The following is a 16,894-nucleotide window of genomic DNA, read 5'->3' on the forward strand; positions in this document are numbered from 1 at the left end:
GCACCCACCAGATCAGCAGATCAGCACCTCCTACTGGCAATCCCACCGATCAGCTCCTCTCCCTCCTCCCCAGCACCTCCCAGCTGATGCAATCAGCTGTTCAGCGGCGTGCAGGAGGCACTGAAGAAGAGGGGGAGGAGCAGGGATAGGAAGAGGTGTGGGAGGGGCAGAACAGGACAGAAAGAGGCAGGGTACAGACGGAGTGGGAGCTGAAAGAGGCAGGGCAAGGGTGGAAAGAGGCGGCATGGGGTGGGAGAAAGAAGTGGAGTTGGGGCAGGCCTTGGGGTGGAGCAGGGGTAAAGCAACTCAGAGAGGAACTCAGGAAGTTGGTGCCTATGTTACTACCTCAGAGGTTTATCAGGAAAGGTTTATATTCTCCTTAATTTCTCATACTGAAGAAGAAAGGGGATTTGCACCCAATCCTAGATCTCAGGAATCTCAAATATATTCAGCACACCAAATTCTATGGTAACTCCTACTTTAATTGTTCATGAACTAGACCCATGGTCTGGTTCATTATCCTCAACTTATGGGACACTTATTTTCATACTGTCTAGGACTGTTCATTATAATTATGTTTTATTCCTAATTTTAGTCCTTTGTGTTTCTTATTTTATTTTTATGTACCCTTGTGTATCATTACTTTTAGTAGAACATGTTTTGCTTTTGCAAAATCAATAAAAATACGAAATTAAAAACATCATTTACAGAAGGCTGTAAGAACAGAAGATATTTTTCAAATCTGAAAGGATCATCTGATCAAACAGGCCTACATTTTTAGGTTTACCTTCCAAGTTTTCAAACCTCTTGTTCTTCACCTTTTCCTGAAGCATACTTAAATATCTCCCTTAAAGAACTTATCACATACCTTGGAGATCAGAATGACCCCTCTCTAATAAATATGTATTTACTCAGATAACTACAGGCTCTTTAAAATAATTCTAATCCGTAGCGTAAATACATAGTTTAACAATTAAAAAAACAGGTCTGACCAATCATCTGGATTCTGTACAGGGTGGTTTTAAAAAAAGTTTATTAATTCCCACTAGATCGGATTTGTGTGATTTCATAAGCAGAATAAAAGTCCCGAAGCTGCATCACAGTCTTACTGCATTCTCTCTACCTGTCAGCTCCACTCAGAGGTCAGCTGGGGAACAGAGGCATGGAGCCATGTCAGTAAGAGAAATGGACAGGACTGGAGGTCCCTACATAAAAATACAACAGCAGTAGGAGTTTGAAGTCTCATTGAATATAGTCCTTTCTCCCAGCCACAGAAATTCCTTCACCACACTGCAATCCAGCAGCAGAAGTGGGAGCAGGAGCACCTGTTATTCTACAAGGTTATTTCTATTTAGAATTCTACCTATAGGCTGGGAGCTACAGATGCTCAGCACCTTGAAAATCCTGACTTTTTTGTGTTTAAATCCATCTGTGATGGATTATACCAATCCCTGAGAGGCTCCTGTTGGAGGCCTCATGGCCCTGCCACACCCCACACCCCACACCCCACACCCCAAAAAGGCAGTGGAGAGGGTCATCCAAGCCAATAGGGGAAGTGCTCTGGGCACTGAGGCACCCCAGAGGGACAACTTAACCGTAGGGCTGTCGCTGAGAAGCCCAAGAGGGCAAAGACATTGTCTCCAGGGAGGGAGCCCTGGGGCTCTGCTCTATCCCAGAGCAAGGACAATATGAGAATGAGTGAGTGAGAGAGAGTGCCTAGGGGACACTCATGAGACGTGAGTGTACCCTGTTATCATAGGGATTTAGGAGCTTTTAGATACTCAAGTTTGAAAATTCTCGTCTAAGCATTTTGTTTTCTTAAAAATCTTTGCCTATTTGCATTTTTTTTTATCGTTGAGGGTTTGGGGGGAAGGATAAGGGTTTTAAACCCAAGACTATTTTCTCTTTTTTTCCATAAGCGTTAAGTGCTAAATACTATAAAAAACAGTCAAGCATCAAAATGTAGTGATAATGCCTTTGGACAACTGCACCCATAGCATAGTTCCAGGCATCCTTCAGCTTTGATCAGGAAACTGATCAGACCTGAGGGACATAAGACTCATCACACATGGTGCAGCACCATCAACAGGAGAAAAAGCTGTGCACGATACTGGAATAAGTCCTGTGCAACACAGCCCTCACCAAACTTTATGGAACACTGCAAGGTATCCTAGGTGAAGAGCTGATAGGCCATTTGAGAATGAGGTGGCCAAAGTCCAGTTTCTATATCAGCAAATACTAGAGGATCTAGAAGATGGCACTGAAGGTAACTAGAAATACATTCATAACTGAGCTACACAGTTACTAATTTCTTGTTCACTTTTAATTTGTTTGCACAGCAATTTTTCCCATTTTAGTTCAGTACAGAATTTGTTTCTCAACTGCAAAAGGCCAAGAACTTAAAGTTAAGGGTCTAGGTGGCCTTGGGAGACGTAGCTATTATAGTACATTTTTTCCTTCAGGAACATGGGTTTCTTTGGTGGAAAGGCTGCCAAACAAAAATATGTACAGTAGAATCTCAGAGTTATAAACACCAGAGTTACAAACTGACTGGTTAACCATACATCTAATTTGGAACCGCAAGTATGCAATCAGACAGCTGCAGAAACAAAAAAAAGTGCAAATATAGTACTGTGTTAAACAAACTACTAAAAATATAAAGGGAAAGTTTTAAAAAGATTTCACAAGGTAAGGAAACCATTTCTATGTTTGTTTCATTTAAATTAAGATGATTAAAAGCAGCATTTTTCTTCTGCATAGTTAAGTTCCAAAACTGAATGAAGTCAATGTTCAGTTGTAAATTTTTTGAAAGAACAATCATAACTTTTTGTTCAGATTGATTAACATTTCAGAGTTATGAACAACCTCCATTCTCTGTATCTTTGTTTTACTACAAGTGGCCACTTTCCACTGCCATCAAGCAGGGCAATGGCAGGCCTGATTATATATCACCTTGAACTACACTTCTTCCATAGACGAATGAATAGAGGAGCTGCTTCTTCAAGAGTAGTGGGGTAAGTGCACGCAAATTGCCACTGACCTATGAACTCTTCCTATAAAAATATACTTTTGTGAGTGTGAGGGGCAGAAATGAATGGAGTGGTTGCTGTCAGCTTTTATTATGAAGTTGGTTTCTTATTTGTTTTATTAAACTTTGTTCCCTACCATGGGCAGGTGTTAATCTCTGCTTGGAAACAGACATTTTCAGCTTCACTTAACTGTTTCCAATTAAAGTGAGAGAGATAAGAAGCTGAAGCCAAAGGAGTTGTTTCAAGTCAGAAGAGCATCTTCTACCTCTGGCTACAAAAAGCTGAGCACCCATCATTTTGCAACAGTGCCTGTGTACCCATTTGGTAGAGATGGGAAACCAAGACCCTATTAGGAAAATAAGCCAAGAAGAGCATTTCAATCCACTCCTGTATAGATCTACACAATAGATGGAAATAATGCAGAATACAACATCCAACTCTTTTTTTAAGCTAGTTATACCAGCTGCTCCCATTGTTCTCTTTGGTAACATTCTCTGCATTAGCTACTCTTTTTCTGAGTACAATGACTTTAGCACCTGGCTCTTTCTTAGCTCAGAATGTTCCCTCTTCTCATGAAGAAAACAAGTAACTGCAAGGCTATCTTTTCTATTCCAATCGACATTTCGCCTGCTTGAATGAAATGTCTTTTCTTTATAAATCTTCTTTCTTTAAACAACTACTATCAACTCAGTTTAAGACCAGAATTTAGGTTTAAAAACAAAAGTGGCAATGGGTTAAAAAGCCAATATAAATGGAAATTTTTACAATAAATTCAATGGAAATAGGATGAGTTTAAACAGCCATATGCGATGCTGTGAGCCCAAACAACAAAAAGCAAATGTGGCTGTTAATAAAAGTGAAACTAACCATCTAGTTTACTTTTCAATTTCATTCAATTTGGGTAATATATTTAAAACTCTCATTTTTAATAACATTTTGGTATTACTAGAAGTAAGCCATACATGAAGTTTTTGAACGCATTGTTTTGTCTCAAGAGTGTCTTGTTAAACTTTTATATAATTAATAGAACCCGGAAGTGGGCTAGGCATTTCACAGAAGGCCTAGAAAGATGCAGTTCCTACTCAAGTGAGCTTTCAGTCTAAAGCCAGGCGTAACAGGGTGGTTTTCCCCAGGAGCTGGAGAGCCTGGGGCTAAGCCAACCTGATTCAGAATAAGCCCCATCTGTCGCCTGATCTCTTTTAAAAGGTTAATAGTATTTGTATTAATTGCCAATTGATCAGAAGGTTCTTGTCCCAGAATCAAGCTGCACAGAACTAAACCCAGTAAGTTCAATATCTTGCAGGGACCCTCGGGACCTATGGCAAGGACACTCACACTGAGAACAAAGTAAAGCCTTAGAGATCTTTATTAAAATAAGGAATAAAGCCAGAAATGCTCCAAGCCACAAAGAGCTAGGAATAATACAGTATTGGCGATATCTGTGGTATTCTTTGCATAAGCTCTTAGATTTGCATACTCACATGCCTCCCTGAGGACCTTGGTGGCATGCCAAATGAGTCTGATGGTCCAGGTTCCTCACTGCCCAACAATAGAGCTGAAGGGTCAAAATGGTGGAAAGCTAGTAACAGAAAAGCCAAACTCTCCCTCTTCACAATGGTTTGCCTTATTATAGGGCCTGAGCACAATTATGAATATTCATGCTAATGCTCAGCCTTCCATGATCAAATCTAACTTCCTCACCCACATAATATTGAGGTGTACTTATTCTATATGTTAACATATTAATACCATTTTAACTCACTATCATACTCATCACTTCTTGTTTAAGCCAGTTTATGGTTATCACTTCCATATTCCTGCATTTGCCACTTACTATTAAGTTCCAACTCCTGCCATTCAGCAAGCTAGTCCACGTTCTGAAAAATCTAAAGGTAACCGTTAGGCCATCTATCTGTGCCAAAGGTCACAGGCCTACGATACTTAACTACACTTATGCTAATTTATGTAAGCTAATGTGTTACAGGATACTGGCCTGTAGATTCCTTTTGTTACAGCTGAACACAATAAAGGCAAGCTAGCCCTATGAGCTACACATCTGAGATGAATAAGGCAATTCACAGTAAAGAACCGAAGGTGGCTACAGGAAAGGGGAGAGTTAGGCAGGATGCTCAGAGAAGTTGCAGTGGGAGCGCCATGCAGGAGAGACTAAAGAAAGCTCTCCAGGCAGGGAGGTCTGGGACTGCACATTAAGCCTGGATTCTGACTCAGATTTGAGCCCAAGCCCCACTTCTGTCCACACACAATTCAGTCTGACTTGGGTCGGCAAGCACTCATGACCCTGGCTTGAGGACCCTGCTAGGGAGCTGGATCAGAGACTCTGATCTCACCCCTGGCATTTTGCAGCATGGATGCAGCTCAAGTTGCAGACCAGAGTCAGAAGGTTTGCATAGTGCAGTATGGACTGTTAGCATGGCTGTGAAACCTGGGTCCAGCAACTGTAAGCCAGCTTCACAATTCAATGTGAATGATCAAGCTGGGGCTTAGAGAGACCGAGTCCACAAGCCAGTGTCCCATACATACCCATAGGGACCCTGACTTAAACAGGGGAAGAGCAAAAAGTGCTCCAGACAGGGTGGCCTAGGAGAGACCCTGACTAACCAGGAAGTGACTGGGAGACCCAGAGGGGAACTTGAAAAAAACAGTAGGAAGTGACCCAGGGAAAACCATAGCAAAGGTAAAAGAGCAGACCCTAGCTGTTCAATACAGGTCTCTGGTCTGGAACTCAGAGTCAAGGGTAGGAGTGGGTTGCCATACCAGCCCCAAGAAAGAGGGCATATAAGCCCACGGTAAAGGTTGTCAAGCCCAGAATGGGGGCAGCAGGCTGAGATAAAGACTGGCTGAGGAAGAGCCCTCAAGAAGGTGGAAAGATTTTTGTTTCTGTTAAAGACATTTTTGGACTTTTAGTTTGGGGTGAACTAAAGATGGTGACCCAACTGAGGGGCTGAATTACCAGGCAGAGAAACTGCCACAGTGCCAGAGCAACTGTTGGCAGGGTCCACTAAACCAGCAAGAGAACTGTGATGCCAGGCCTGGCCACAAGGGAGCAGTGACTGGTGAGTCAATTCTGCTGCACCCTGTTCCTATGAACACTTAATGAACAGTGGAATACTTCATATGCTTAGAAGTTAAGCTCATTAAATGGTTTTTTACTTTACATTACTCCTAATGGTGTAGAGTGCCTAAGGCATTGGATAGACTCTTCAGGGGCTGCTTAACTATGTAAGCAGTGTCAGGATGAGCTCCACCCTGACATCTGGTGGTGAGGTGTGGCAAGTTGTGGAAAAGAACTTCAGGGGCTGATCTCATTTGAATAGGCACACCCACCACGCCTAGAATGAGACCATAGCTGCCCAAATGGTCACTTTGGCTGCTGTGGGATCCCCAGTGTCTCTGTTATTGGGGCAGAAAGAATAAATTGTTATTACCCTGATTATGGGAACTGTGCTTGGAACTGTACGTGGCCTTTTGTTATGATGGAGGGATTCACCATCAACTAAGTAGCACTCGCTAGGCAAGGGTCATGGGTTCCAAAACTGTATGAATGGAGAGAGGCTGGGGACAAGTATTAATACTTGGTGGCATGGGCCCCTTGGTGAGGGCCTTATATGCTAATTGCACTTCCTCCTCTCTCCACTGTGGAATATCAGAGCTAATTTTGATTTCATTAGAAGTCTAGTTATAGGCTGCTGAGCTCATTTTGGGCTGACCGTGCACCAGCACTGGGGCTCCCCTACTACAAGCTGAATTCACCTAAGAGCTGAAATCACTGAGTGTTGTGTTAAGTAGTGGGGGAGCCTGAAGATATATTGTGGAGCAGTTTGCGGGACGGCTGGTGAAGCAGTTCAATGTGGAAAAGTTTGTGGATGGCAGGAGCTGCTTGTGGGCCGTGGAGCTGAGCGAAGGAGTTCGTGGGGCGGCTGGCAGAGCGGAGCGCAGCTGAGCGAAGGAGTTCGTGGGGCGGCTGGCAGAGCAGAGCACAGCTGAGCGAAGGAGTTCGTGGGGCGGCTGGCGGAGCGGAGCGCTGCTATGGAGCTATGGGGCGGTCAGCTTCAGATCATGTAAGGTGCCTCTTACCCCCGTCCCATTTCCACCCAGGTTGGGAGGTAAAGCTCCGCAGATAAACTTTCAAACTCTGGGGCTGCCCTGACCAGGGTCAGAGACTTTTGGGGCATTGGACTTTTGGGACTTTGGGTGATTTGGGGTTGCTGGACTTAAGAACCAAAGGGAAAAGGGCATGCCCCAATTTGCTTGGGGTGGGTTTTTTTGCTCATGGGTTGTGTTATGAATCCTGTTGGTGGTGTTTCCCCAACATAATGCCACATTGTTTCTCTCTGTTATTAAAAGGCTTTTGCTACACTCAGACTATGTGCTTGCGAGAGGGGAAGTATTGCCTCTTGGAGGCGCCCAGCGGGGGTGGTATATATTTGTCCCAGGTCACTGGGTGGGGGCTCGAGCCGGTTTGCATTGTGTTATTGGAATGGATCCCCTAGATATTGAACCTGGCCCTTGTTGCTGCCAACTCTGACAGGCAGAAGGGTTACAACTGTAAGCAAACTAGGCAGATGCAAATTTGGCCCAGCCACCCTATTCCTACCCATCCCCTGCTCATCCTGGAATGATGGAGGGGCAGCTGGGCCAAACCTGAGCAAGCTATGCTGCCACCTTACATTTGGGCCCCCCAACTTCTACCATAATGACCAAAATATATGAAGGCTCACCATACCCCGCCCCACCCCTCCCCTCCCCTCCCAGTTAAGCACCTCTGTTCTAGGACAGGGAAAGTACACTGAAGTTTTGCCTAGGGTGGCAGATTGAGTGGCCTCTGTGCATCTTTTTAATTATTTTTCAGATAAATAAAAGTTTTCACGAAATAGAATAATCACTATTTGGGGATTAGTCATAATGCAATAATGCCACTAGTCTGGCATCTCAGCTTGACTTTTCCTTTCTGTAGCTGTACCAAAAGCAGACCTTTTAACAACCACTGTTTTAGACATGCTGAGCATTGTAGGGCAGTACCAGTTTATTCTGCATTTTTTTTCCATTCAAGACTCATTATTTCACCTTTCTGTAAATTAAAATCACATAATCCACTTCCAAGCATTTACATGCCTCACCACCACCAGCACCCCATTATTCCTATATACTAAGTTCACTTAAGATTTACCATGCACTTGGTTCCATACTTTTGCAGACAGTTATGGCTGGAAAATTAAAATAGTAAGAAGATCAAGTAGTCACTTTGCCAAACCAATCTAAGCATGGGGTCTCATTACTTATGATTAAGTCTAGCTGGCCTCATTACAACGTCTCCAGAATCTCACAAATCACAATACTTTTGTTTAGGTCCCCTAATCCCTCTGACAGAGAGCCTGATCTCATTGTCCCTACTCTGGAAAACTCAATAGCCTTTTGAAGTCAACAACAATTTTCCCTTAGCACAGCTGCAGGAATGGGCATGAGAGTCCTGCTTTACCAAAGGCATTCTAAATTCTATTGCCTCCCTCCTTTGTACTGAATATTTCCTTCTTTCAATGTTCGTATCATCTGAAAAAATTGCACCACGTCTCCCTTTGTTTCATGTCAAGAAAACAAATTAATTCTAATACTGGCTCTCTACTAGTCACATCTGTCCATCTTTTACTGCTGCAACTGCTCTCTAATTTCAGTTACCAAGATACCTCTTTACCTCATGTGCAACTCAACCCCACAGGGTACTCACTGACTTCATCAATTTTCCATATCGTGGGCTGCTGTTGGACGCAAGGACAGCAAAATGTGGTGAAGACGGTATTTTCCATCTGCAACTGGTACTGGAATTGCAACTGATACTGGAATTGCAACATCTGGTTTCAAATAGGGTTCTTTCTATGCTTTTCTGTGCAGACAAAGGCACAGAATTAGAAAACGGTGGTGCTCTCTACCAGGGGTTACATCTTGGGTGTTATTCAAAAAGCTGAATGTCCAAAATGTGGCAGCCCATCTGTGAAGCTCCACCTTTTTGACTGGGCACAGGATGCCCTGGGGCCTCTGGGATTCACGTTGGAATTCAAGATGTAGGTTTTTACATATAAACTTAAAAGCCTAGACTGGTTTGGGCAGCGAGAGACTGCCTCTTTCCTTGTTCCATGCTGCCACAGTTGCAATCAGTGAAAGCAACTGAACCGGAGCTCCCTCATTACAGCATTCTCCATGAGGCCTCAACACTGCCACATACATCCCCACTAGTCTTTATCTGCAAGCATAGGGGAAGGAGACAGGATGAGGGGGATTTGTTAACTGCAATATAATGGAGTTATGGGATGGGAATGAGTTATGATGGTGTGGGTGGCATATTGAATTTTAGTAGTTCAGTGTAATTGCTGATTGTGTTTTAGATATTGGAAGGAAAGTCCAGTGTGTAGCTAGTAATCTCTATTTCATGTTAGCCTGTTATCAACCTCAGTTCTGCCAATGATGCCAGCTCTCACTGGGCATTAAAACACTGGTGTGCTTTCTGCCACTTGTGTGTGGAACAAACTGCCCCCTTTCCCCCTCAAAAAAAATCCATAAATCAATATTATTTATCCTCTTTCAAATCTTTCCTTAAAAAATTACCTCTGCCTAAGAAACACTGCCTTTTGTTGACAGCTAGGCAGGAAATGAACTATACTGTATACACAGTTTGTCTGTGCAAAAACATGCTCATCCCTTCTCCTCACCTATTTGTTTCACCCATTTGCTCTGCTTTGTCATGAACCAAGGTTGTAAATTCTGTGTGCAAGGATGACTGTTTTACTACACATTTGTACAGTCCCAGGCATAGTGTGTAGCACTAGTTGAAAAAAATTGACTTTATGCTTTTTTCCCATTGAAAAATACTGTTTTGTCAAAACTGGAGCATTCCACAGAAATATATAGGTTTTGACAAACTTCCGAGCTAGGAGGGTTTCGCCTCAGGTTCATCATGGAATTTTGAGGGTGAGATGCTCACCCCAAAATAGCTCACTTGGAAACTGGGAGAACCAGCATCAACTGTCTACTTCAAATCAGAGCAGGGAATTAAACTCCAACCCAGCAAATAACCCGTTTCACATTTCTTCTCCATATTTCTTTTGCAAATCTGAGGCGAAAAAAATATTTTTTCCATGATTTCTTCTAACAATGACTCATTTCTGTCCTTTCTTGAAAGCTTGTACTAACATTTATGTTCCTTAGGTACAACTATATGAAAAAATGTGATCTTTATTTCTTAAAAGCTCCTTTTTTAGTCATGCTGGTGGCTCAAAGGGAGGGCAGAATTTTGCTCAATTTCTCAGATACAAAATTATCACTTGCTTAGTGGAGATTTTCAAAGGCATAAAGGGCAGTGAGGTGCCTGACTGCCATTGACTTTCAAACTTGGACTTTTTTAAAAAACTTACTGCAGATGGAACATTATATATGAACTATGGAGAGCTAATACTATACCAAGAAGGGATCATGAGAAGTTAGATCCATGGAAATACAAAATTTTTATAACTCAGGCTATGTTTTCTTTACATAAGCTAGGTTCTATATGCCAGAAATATTAGACAGAAACAAAGACTGGGATTTTCAAAGGAGTAAAAGGGAGTCAGGTACCAGGTGTGACAATTTGGAAATCTGTCTGTACAATTTATGAATATTGGTTGATATAATGGAGTTACTGTAAAATATTACTATGAAAAACTGCTGTATCAGAAATGCTTGTCTGTGTATCCATCACGGGTCAGCAGGCTGGTGTCATGTCCTAGAACAGGACAAAGTGAATGTACCTCAGATTAACGATGGTCCTTTGATCACAATAGTGTGCTAAAAAGCAGCTGCATCTTTGGAAACACAGTTTCATCTTAGCCTCTGGAAGGAGGGGAGAAGGTAAGAGCAGTGTAAATTTCCCAGGGGCAGAACAAATACAGCCGGGTGATCAGGAGGTGTTTTAATAAAGCAACACACAGGAACAGGGGAATCAGACGAGAGAGAGAGAGAGAGAGAGAGAGAGAGAGAGAGAGAGGTCACAGAAACTGGGAGACTCAATGACAGAAGGCATCCAGCATGTAACTGCCTGTGTGAGATAAAGGACACCCTGCCTGTCTGCCTAGACTCAGATGTCCCACCCCCACCCCCCCAGGACTCCCAAGGGAAGGTGAACACATATAGGGTTTGCTGTTTTATATTTTCTATGATTAAAAGAGCAACAGTGTGTTAGATTTGTGCATAGTGTCTGTGTGTTATATACTTCACAAATACTGCATGCCCCTGGAGAGAGCTGAACTGTAAACCAGAAGCTTCACACCTGTCAGAGATTGGGGAGAGGGTATGTTTAAGTTCAGGGGTGTCTGAAGGCTTGACATTGCACCCCCAGGAACTAGACAGCTGGTCAGCAGGTTCCAGGCCACAGTAGGCGGTGCCAGATAGAAGGTCTGCTCCCCAAGAGTGTGTTTAGGGCACCACAATTATGCAGTGGCGGGACTCCATTTCAGGTTCTTGAATACATTGGCCACAGAATTTCATACAGTGATTCCAGCATCTAGCCAATTAACTTGTGTTTGTATTAGTACATAAAACTTTTAGAAAGACATCCAGTCTTGATTTAAGGTACTACTTACTACAATTTCCAGTTTGAACTTTTTGGACTTCCAACTCCTAACCATTTGATCTTGTTATGCCTTTGTCTGCTAGATTAAAGAGTCCCCTAATATCAGGTATGTACTTCCCTTTATAGATACTTTTAAGTCTTAACCTTCTTTCAGGAAGCTGAAGAGATTGATCCCCTTAAATCTTATTGTAATGCCTGTTTTCCTGGTGACAAATTATTTTTGTATCTCTGCTTTGTATCATCTCCAATTTTTCAATATCCTCTTTAGAGTGTTGACCCCAGAAATGCACAATAATACTATCACCAAAGCCATATATAAACCAGTTGGGGGCTGAGTTCTTTTGAAAATTTGGTCCCAGTTCTAGGTGAAGAATCTTTTGATATCTGCCCCTCACCTGAATGCATCTGGAAAAAGCAGAGTGAAAAATGTCTGAACTGTTAGCTATTAGAAGTGGGCCTGAACTGGAAAACCAGATTCAAATATCACTTAAATGTGAAGAAGTTCAGATTCTGATCAGGTCTGAACTTGTGGGGTTTGGTCTGATTTCTAATGGCAGCCTCTTCCCGAATACACTATTCTATTCTCCAGGCAAAAAGCAATCAAAGTGTATCCTGTGGGTAGGAGATTAGACAGCTCTCACCCTGCAGGTTCTCCTGTAAATCCTACCAAGAATTATGTTATATTGGCTGATAGAAACAGGTTCAGCAGTAGCATAAGCAAAAAACAGAACTCAAATGTACAAATATGGACAAAATCTTTGATGTGCTGGGTAAAGGGAAGCAATGTACATCCTCACCCTTTATGCAATGTCTTCTTCGATTGAAAGGAGGAACACATTTTATGACTAATATCTTTAATAAGAGAAGTGGTTTTGGAGAAGGCAATTTAATGTAGAGATGAAAGATAGCAGGAAAGGATATTGAGGAGATGCTTGTGACCCAGACAGGGAGGCAAGCGTAACAAGATAGTCTCAAAATGTTTTGGAAATACAGACTAGTGAGACCAGAGACGGGGGAGGTTCCCGGAAATGCAAGAGTAAACCAGGGTCTGTGAATAGGAGAGAAGCAGAGAAACCAAATGCCAACCCAAGAAGAAATGAAATGTGTAACTAAAGAGTCTGCTAGGGAATGAGGGATTTATTATGTGACATTAAATGGAACTTTGCAAGGTAAAGAGTGAGAATTCAGAGTAAAGAGATAATTGCGATTAAAGTGCAGTTCTACTCTGAAGAGTGACTATAGAATTAGCACCATCTCACTCAGATATGCTCCCTGAGCCCTTACAGATGACATTTATTATGCTCAACGTAAATTATGAGATCAGATAAGAAACCCATTAGAAGCAGAAAAAGACACTATTCCTTACTAGAAACAGCACCTTCTAGCTATTGAGTGGCTTTATATCAAAGGGCACAAAATCTGTGTCCCATCTCACTAGAGCTGGTCAAAACTCAGGGTTTCCATCTCATGTGAGATTCTGACATTTTAAAGTTTTGTTTTCATTCTCAATTAGAAAAAAAAATCAAAATTTTATTTTGGACAAATTGTGTTGTGGATTGTGTTCTCACTTTTTATATTTTTACATTATTTCATGACTTGTCAGTTGTGCATTTTATGCACTACTACTATTTTATGTCATTATGACATGTCAGTAGTAGTTGAAATATTTCTATTTATTTTTATTTTTAAATTCATTAAAGGTGGCAGGTACTGAATGAACATCTTTTCTAGATCAAGTGTGTTCTGTTTGTTGTGAAATGGAACAGTTCGACAATACTACTACTGCCATGTCATAAAATGTCAAATATAAAAATGAAAAAACTTAAATTTGAAACAAAATTTCAGAATTCCAAAGGCAAATTTTTCCCAAAACACACTTTGTTTTGAAATGTCTCTTTCATGGAAAATTATCAAAATCAATACAATTTTGTGAAAATTTCTGTTTTGTCAAATCAGGAAAACACCATCTATCATCATAGTGAAACACACCCAGGCAACTTGTTCCTTGCCTTGCCTAACACAAGAACAAGTTATTCATGTTTTCAGAAACAATAGCCTCTGAACCTTTTCCTAAAATTTAAACAAACAATCTAATCAATCAATTTTCTTATTTAAACGCCTGCTGTAACTGATTTTCCCTGAGACAAGTCAGGAAGTAAATTTGACAACACTGACACCTAATGGTAACATTAAAAGATCAGAACTAAAATAAAACCATGATCCCGCTCCTTCAATATATTACCAAATATACAAAGCTCAGAAAAATAAAGATTTTAAAAGGCTGCAAAAATATGAACAAAACTACAGAAGCTAATATGAAAACTAAAGTTTCTAAATCAGTCATGCAAAGGGTGAAAATAGCTCTATAAACATTTTAATAATTGTCTTTGACCTTGATCCTGCAATCACTTGCACATGATTGATATAAAGCATGTGAGTAGTCCAATTTACGTCATACGGGATCTAATCTTGAAAATTATTTTTTTAAATTAAATTTTTTAAATTAAATTAAATTAATAATGTATTTTGAATTTAAAATACATTAACTGTTTATGTGGAGCAGTCATGTACATAAAGATTTGACACTATTAACTTCTACGGGTGCAGGTCAGAACTTAAATCACTTTATTATCAAACACAAACTTTACTATCCAGTATACAGCATTCATGTTTTCCATATGATAACAAATTATTGTTCTGTCTTAGCAAACAATTGTTTCTTTTGTATGGCAGGTGGTATACAAGATGACTTTGTGATGGAATAACTGCAGAAGGCTCTGAGGTGTTCCGTGGAACCCTGGAGTTTTCCGTAGCTTCCCTGTCAAAACCTTAATTTAGGCTTAAATAGAGACTGGGAGTGGCTAAGTCATTATGCAAGGTAGCCTGTTTCCTCTTGTTTTTTCCTACCCCCCCCCCCAGATGTTCTGGTTTAACTTGGATTTAAACCTGGAGAATGGTCAGTTTAGATGAGCTATTACCAGCAGGAGAGTGAGTTTGTGTGTGTATGGGGGTGGGGGGGGATGTGAGAAAACCTTGATCTATGCAGGAAATAGCCCGACTTGATTATGTAAAGAGTTGTCACTTTGGATGGGCTAGCACCAACAGGAGAGTAAATTTGTGGGGGGGGGTGGAGGGTGAGAAAACCTGGATTTGTGCTGGAAATGGCCCACCTGTTGATCACTTTAGATAAGCTATTACCAGCAGGACAGTGGGGTGGGAGGAGGTATTGTTTCATGATTTCTGTGTGTATATAAAGTCTGCTGCAGTTTCCACGGTAAACATCTGATGAAGTGAGCTGTAGCTCACGAAAGCTCATGCTCAAATAAATTGGTTAGTCTCTAAGGTGCCACAAGTACTCCTTTTCTTTTTGTCAAAACCTTGTTTTCATGAGTAGTCACAGTGACTTTACCAAACTACCCTTATGACCCATTAATCTATATGCAATACTTACTGTGTTATAGTGGCACCTTGCACCCTTTGGATGCTTGATGCCCCTGCTAAATCGAAATCCAAAGCCACCTAATGCAAGGTCACTCATATTTAATATAAAACAGAGAACATATCAATTTGTCTCCCTGAATGATGGCGCACGTGATCTGCTACCCATTCTACCCAGAGATTCTGTGCCCTACCACTAAGTTTCCATATTCTTACCTGTTGACGTCTGTAGGCCAAATAATCTAGATTTTCCAGATCTTTCCCAAGCTTCTGGTAGGTTTTCTGTAGTTCAGATTTACTAGACACGTTTCGTAGAGACTCATATGTTCTTTGAAACTGTGATGGTACAAGAAACAATGTCATCATTCAGATAAATATTGTCTATATAGCTCCATTAGTTAGGTTTTTTTTAAAAAACATACTAACTTTACGGGCTCTGTTATACTCTCAGATATGTAAGAATACATTGCCACAACTCTTAAAAAGTCTATGCTTTGAGCACTTGGATATAGGGAAATATGTAGAGTCCTGGATTTGAAGTTTATAGTTTGGAATTTCTTAAGACACAATTAGACATTGTCCCCAGTCCTAAAGTTCTGATCCTCATCTAAACTACCCCCAAAAACTGGGTGGTGTTCAGATCCAGGGTTGGAATTTTTTTCTCCTTTTTAAATAAAAAGAGCACATACGTGTTTCCTCATAGATCATGAATTCCCCCAACCCACCAAATATAAGCAGTTTCTTCCTCAGCACTCTCCCAGAAGACTCTTGGAGAATACTCATCTCTAACACATAATAGTGTGGTAAGGATGAAAAAACACCTCTTATTATCTTGTAAGATGGTGCTGATTGAATCCACTCACGTGGCGCAGTTTGCAGGACTGAAGTTTAAGCCACTTGCATAAGGTCACATACTATGGGAAAACTACAGGAGTTCGGGATTGAACCTAGTTCTTGATTTACTGTGTAAGTATACTGACCACTTCTTTCCTATGCAGATGATTAACAATTGTATATCACAGTAGACATGTATGACCTGTCACAGAGACTAAAGATACAGACTCTGACTCCAGAGCTCACAAAATACTAGAGAGACATACCTGGTATGACTAAGAGGAGAACATGGGGGTGTGGGGACTTTACACAAAAAATAAGTCTCCTTGCTCAATTTGGTGTACACTGTATTACTTCCAACTTTAAAATAAGTTTTCCTGTACAATTTATTAATGTGTATAGTAAAGCAGTAACCACAGACCCTAATTGGGAGCAGAACCCTGTGTGCTAGCCGCTGTACAAACAAAGAAAGACATGGTCTGTCTATGAACAGCTTACAGTTTTAGACAAACTTTTTGGCTAAAGGTGTAGAAGATGGAGGGGACACATTCTAGTATACATTTTTTTTATTCATTATTTAACATTCTGAAATTACACATAGCATTTTTCATTTATTGATTTCTAAGCACAAAGTGTCATTCCCTTTGCTTCAGGTGGGAGAACTGAGGGACAGAGAGGTGAAGTGACTTGACCAAGCCTACACAGGAAGTATTTAGATTTTTCTGTCACAGTAGGGGTGGGTTTTGAGGAGCAAATGGTTACATAGCCTACAAGATCAGGGAAGCTCATTGGTCCATCTTGTAGATCATACATTGTAGATAAATGGCCTATCAAGACCCATATCCAGTCCCAACAGTGGCTGATACCTCAAAGGAAAGTAAAAACCCTTTCATAGCCCACTGCACCAGTTATTTAATGTTGTACATAGGGGAAAATATTCCCCTCACAACCCTGGAGCTGAAATATGCTCTAGGAT

At 41.1% G+C, this 16,894-nt stretch overlaps 1 protein-coding gene across 1 annotated transcript in view; it reads right to left on the minus strand.

Annotated features, from left to right (window-relative positions):
* Window positions 1-16,894, minus strand: part of CTNNA3 (catenin alpha 3) — a 917,365-nt gene that overhangs the window by 836,994 nt on the left and 63,477 nt on the right. The window contains exon 4 of the mRNA XM_073353443.1: window positions 15,301-15,420. Within this exon, the coding sequence (XP_073209544.1) occupies window positions 15,301-15,420 (120 nt within the window). The remainder of the gene's footprint in view (window positions 1-15,300; window positions 15,421-16,894) is intronic.

This window comes from Lepidochelys kempii, chromosome 7 (assembly GCF_965140285.1).
Source record: "Lepidochelys kempii isolate rLepKem1 chromosome 7, rLepKem1.hap1, whole genome shotgun sequence".
NCBI classification, from domain to species: domain Eukaryota; kingdom Metazoa; phylum Chordata; order Testudines; family Cheloniidae; genus Lepidochelys; species Lepidochelys kempii.